General features: G+C 44.8%; 1 protein-coding gene across 1 annotated transcript; it reads right to left on the bottom strand.

The window, feature by feature from the left end:
* Positions 1 to 1,261: 1,261 nt before the first annotated feature.
* Positions 1,262 to 4,306, bottom strand: LOC121303841 (protein phosphatase 1 regulatory subunit 37-like). Its single transcript, XM_041234663.1, has 4 exons — positions 4,088 to 4,306; positions 2,653 to 3,589; positions 1,800 to 1,892; positions 1,262 to 1,347 (listed from the first exon to the last, which is right to left on the bottom strand). The coding sequence occupies exons 1-3, from the start codon at positions 4,163 to 4,165 to the stop codon at positions 1,810 to 1,812; spliced, it is 1,098 nt and encodes a 365-aa protein (XP_041090597.1). The 5' UTR covers positions 4,166 to 4,306; the 3' UTR covers positions 1,262 to 1,347; positions 1,800 to 1,809.
* Positions 4,307 to 4,329: the final 23 nt, after the last annotated feature.

Here is a 4,329-nt window from a genome sequence, read left to right as displayed (position 1 = left end):
CGACACTGTGTAAATACGAAGCTCACAGTACAAAATGGATGCAAAAGCAGGAAACATGACTAACATGAGCTTGCACACTGTAGGATTTGATATATACAATGAAAAACCAAGAATTTGGCAGTGGCCACATTTCTACAAATGGTAGTTATTATTATTAATTATGACTCATTTAGCAGACGCTTTTATCCAAAGTGACTTCCAGACTAGGAGGGGGGCGGGCTATGCATCACAACTGCTGTGGCAGAGTTGCTTACAGTAGGTTTTACATCTCATCCAAAGGAGGTTCAGTGACTCGCTCAGGGTCACACACAGTGAGTCAGTGGCTGAGCCGGGATTTGAAACAGGAACCTCCAGGTTATCAAGCCCTTTTCTTTAACCACTGCGTGCATTATAGCTGAAACCGCCACAGTTCAGTTTTTGGCTGTCCCTTGTCTTACAGACTGTGTTACCTTCAGTTCCACTTGAGGCAATTGTACTGAGGGCATATACTTTTGCTCTGCAGGGACAGGGAAGTGTTGTCTTGTTCACATGCTCCATTTCTGGTTAAAAATGCACATCCGTTCCAGCACAACACGGTGGAAACCATCCGAAAGAAACTTAAAAAATGAGAAAAATCCTAATTGAATAGCAGGCCTTTGGACTACATGTTAGCTGGAGGAACTTTGGGGCCGAAAAAAAGAAAGCGTTTCAGTCCCTCCTCTCCACCTCCTATTTCCCCTGAAAAAACATCTTGTTAATAAACTCTGAATGAAGTCAGGCTATATACTCAATGGAGAGAAAGCTATAAAATAAATAAGAAAATATCTTTGATCTCTGAAAGTAGGTCTGTTGGTTGAAGGCAGCGTTTGTCTGTGTGGACCAAGAGAGCTGGTCTCGCTTACAATGGAAGACTGCAAAAAGATTAGAGAACACCACAGAGAAAAGCAATGGGCCTGATCACTCCTTCTCAAAACCAAAGAAACTCTGCAATGTACTGGAAGTACCCCAAACTCTGAGGGAGGAGAGCAAGTTTCTTTCACATTAGCAGTTCTGTGGTCAGTTAAGGAGGAATACATACATCCATCCACACAGAATCCTGTTTCTTTTGTTTGCATTCTGTTAAGCAGGAGCACCGTCCTTGCCGCAGATGGAATGTAGTGGGATTTCTTTAGATTTTATTGATTATTTTGTTAAAAGTAGAATGGATCCGACGACTTTTTTTTTTTTTTTGCACTTCAGTTTTTCTTGAGGATCAACGAAACAAAGCTCCCCCCTAAAAAAAAAAAAAAAAAAAAAAAAAAAAAAAAAAAAAAAGCAGCCGAGTTCCAGGGACGGCCTGCAGTTGTCAATCTCCCGAGTTAAGGACCCCTGTGAAAAGGAGAAAGAAAAAGAATATGGGATCCCCATGTGATCTGTGTTACAGTAATACAGGCTGACCCCCTTGTATAAACACTAGAGCTCTGTCTCCACTGCACAATGACTCTCAGCTGCAGGACTGTAATGGTTCACTGTGTACCGATGAATCACGACGCTTTCTTTAAAGAGATCTGCATTGCCTGTGTTGTGACACAAGACCAAAAGCACAACAAGGCTCTTGTAGTTCACCAAACGTTCCCTGAATGAAGTATACGTTTGTTTTGTAGTTGGTATGAATACATACTCTTTTTATCTAACTTAATGTTTGTCCATTCACAAAATAGTCCATCATTAAATGATTCGATCTTATTATGCATCATCCACCGTGACACTCTTACAGAAACTAAGTCACCAAGCATCCGGGGTTTAACTGTATACAGAAAAGAAAAGGCTGGCTTGTTTACCGTGGCCGTGTCACAGTGCTTCTCTCCCAGTCTCCAGGCTCGCTTCCAGCAGCAGCTCTTTCAGCTCCTTCTCATCCTCCCAACAATTCAGCTCTGCACCCAATGACAAACACACAGCTGAAGCAGGGTCAGATGAGCAGTCAGCATGAAACGGTTGTCAGTGGGCCCAATTTCTGGTGAAAACTTTTCTAAAATATGGTACTTTTGGTTTTTGGCATTTTTGATACAGAAGTAATTTCTTCAGCCCCTATGTGATGTCATTCTTATCTATCCAGTAAACAGTACGAAACAGTCATGCATGTTAATCAGATATTAGAAATAATCACTTAAGAATTTGTCCATATACCAGGCCCCTTTTATTAGTTTGATGGACCATATTTTGTAGTGTTGTTAGAAATGCCTGAGAAAGGCCTTAGATATGATGAACACCAGCACTGACCAACACCAGACTGGATCGTGATGTCATGCAGTACTTTCTCACCATTATGACATCGCATTGGACTGGAATCATCAGATACACGAACAGTAAATTAATGTCTATCGTATATTGTATTGACAACAGTGGGGAAAATATACGAGGAGTGGGACAAGTGATGGACGGAGAGAAGTGAAACTGAAATATTATAATATTATGGTAGCTGCAATGGGCTAACTGCCTGGCCACTGAAACATAAAAAAAAACAGATGCACTTTGCAACACCCACAACTTAGTATAAATGGAGTTGTTCAATTCGATGGAAAAGTATATTCAGCTTTGCATCATTGACTTATTTTTAATAAGTACTTAGTGGTCATAGCACACAGCTTGATATTACATGATAAATTCGGTTTGGTATCCACTGACTGTGCTCACCGTTCTCAGCAGGGTAGCTCACCCCTTTGGGCTCAGGAGTCCCGGAGAATTCAGGCAGGATTCGGGCGAACTCTGCTTTGAGCCCGTTGGGCAAGGTGCCCCCTGCAGCCGCAGCACACAGCGCCCCCTCCCTGACCTCTGCTTTGGAGGGTATGTCTGGCAGATGGCTGTCAGCAACACCAGGGGCAGGCTTATCCGATCCAGAGTCCTTTAGTGGACCTGCCTCCGCGGCCAGGCTGGCCTGCCCGTCTTCTTTCCTCGGGATCGGAGTCGCTGACGGGCTTGGCAAAGGCGTGGTCTGTGCTTTCCTCACCGCCTGCAGAGGCTGCTCAGGGGGGCTTTCCACACGGGTCACTACGAAGATTTTATGGCCCCGGCCTGGGCTGGAGACAGAAATGTGTCTCTCGTTGCTGTGGGTGGGGGAGCCGAGGGTGACAGTGGGGTCGGACAGGGTGATCTCTGGCACAGGTTTATCTTCTAAACGAGAGGGAGGTGCAGCGTCTCCAGAACCGCTAGGGGGCTCCACCACCGCAGCTGCTGGGGGTTCAGGATGGCAGGGGGGAGGAGTCGTCGTCGTCTTCTCCACAGCGACGGGAGCCTGTGTGGGTCCCTCCACTTCATCATCAGTATCTGAATCGGATTCCTGCTCCGGGATGTTAGAGGTTGTTGCTCCTCCTTCGTTCTCCTCCTCCTGTTTGCGTATTGGTGGTTCGCCAGCTCCTCCTTCGCCAGTACCTCCTCCCTCCCCCTGCCCGCTCTCCTCGGCTGCCACTTCTTCCTCAGTCTGTGGCAGTGCCATGGTGATCTCGGGCATGGAGGCAGACTGGCGCATGTTTTGATCCGTCTCCTCTGTCTCTTTGGCCAGGATAAAGTTGCGTTTGCAGCCGTTTTGGATTTCCGAGAGCAGGGCTCGCTGGGTCTCGAGGAAACTTTTCACCTGCAATAAAAAAAATAATAATTTAAAATCAATATCTTCATGTTCCTTCTTGTATGAAAGAGGATCATTTGATGCAGTAGGTACACAAAAATAATGAAATTCTAAAAGAAATGAAGACTTTGGTTTGCAATGATATTATCTTAGATTTAACACAAAACTCCACCACCACCTGTGCAGCACTAGCCAGAAGTTTTGCATCACAGAATTTTAGGATTGAGACAACATAAAAATAAAAACTATATGATTTGATCTTGTATTTAACATAATGTAATCAAACAGACTACCAAATTATATTGAAAAAAAAGTCTACCGGAAGTCGTAACAGCAGTACAGTATATATTATATACAAAACTACAAAGCGGCGTGCAAGTCAATATGTTAACGTAACATTATTCAGCAGGTTTCATTCGACTTGATGAAAGAAAATCAGTTAATTCAATAGGGTGATGCAAATCTTTTGGGCATAGCTGTACGCTATAGCTAGCTATCCTGACTCACAGACTCTTTCTTAGGCTCCCTGTCCAGGTCCAGTCTGAGCAGGGATGTGTTGACTTTCAGAGCGAGGGAGAGAGCCATGAGGCCACCGGTCTTGATCTCATTCTCACGGAGGTCCAGCCGCAGTAGGCGTGGGCTCTCAGCAACGAACTCCGCCACCGCTACTGACCCTGGAAGAGATCCACACACACGCACACACTCACTGATTGAGCCAAGAACAAAGAAGTATTAGGGGTACCTCACTG

The sequence above is a fragment of the Polyodon spathula genome, chromosome 35 (genome assembly GCF_017654505.1).
Source record: "Polyodon spathula isolate WHYD16114869_AA chromosome 35, ASM1765450v1, whole genome shotgun sequence".
In the NCBI taxonomy this organism is placed as follows: domain Eukaryota; kingdom Metazoa; phylum Chordata; class Actinopteri; order Acipenseriformes; family Polyodontidae; genus Polyodon; species Polyodon spathula.
The sequence above is the reverse complement of the archived record's forward strand: the minus strand, read 5'-3'. Positions and strand labels throughout refer to the sequence as shown.

Bases quoted from the DNA above. Each gene is read 5' to 3' on its own strand.
- LOC121303841 (XM_041234663.1), bottom strand. From the start codon at position 4,165: ATGGCTCTCTCCCTCGCTCTGAAAGTCAACACATCCCTGCTCAGACTG. The intron at 3,590-4,087 runs GTGAGTCAGGAT...TTTTTATTGCAG, and splicing joins GGGAGCCTAAGAAAGAGTCT to GTGAAAAGTTTCCTCGAGAC. The intron at 1,893-2,652 runs GTGAGCACAGTC...CATTGGGTGCAG, and splicing joins GAGCTACCCTGCTGAGAACG to AGCTGAATTGTTGGGAGGAT.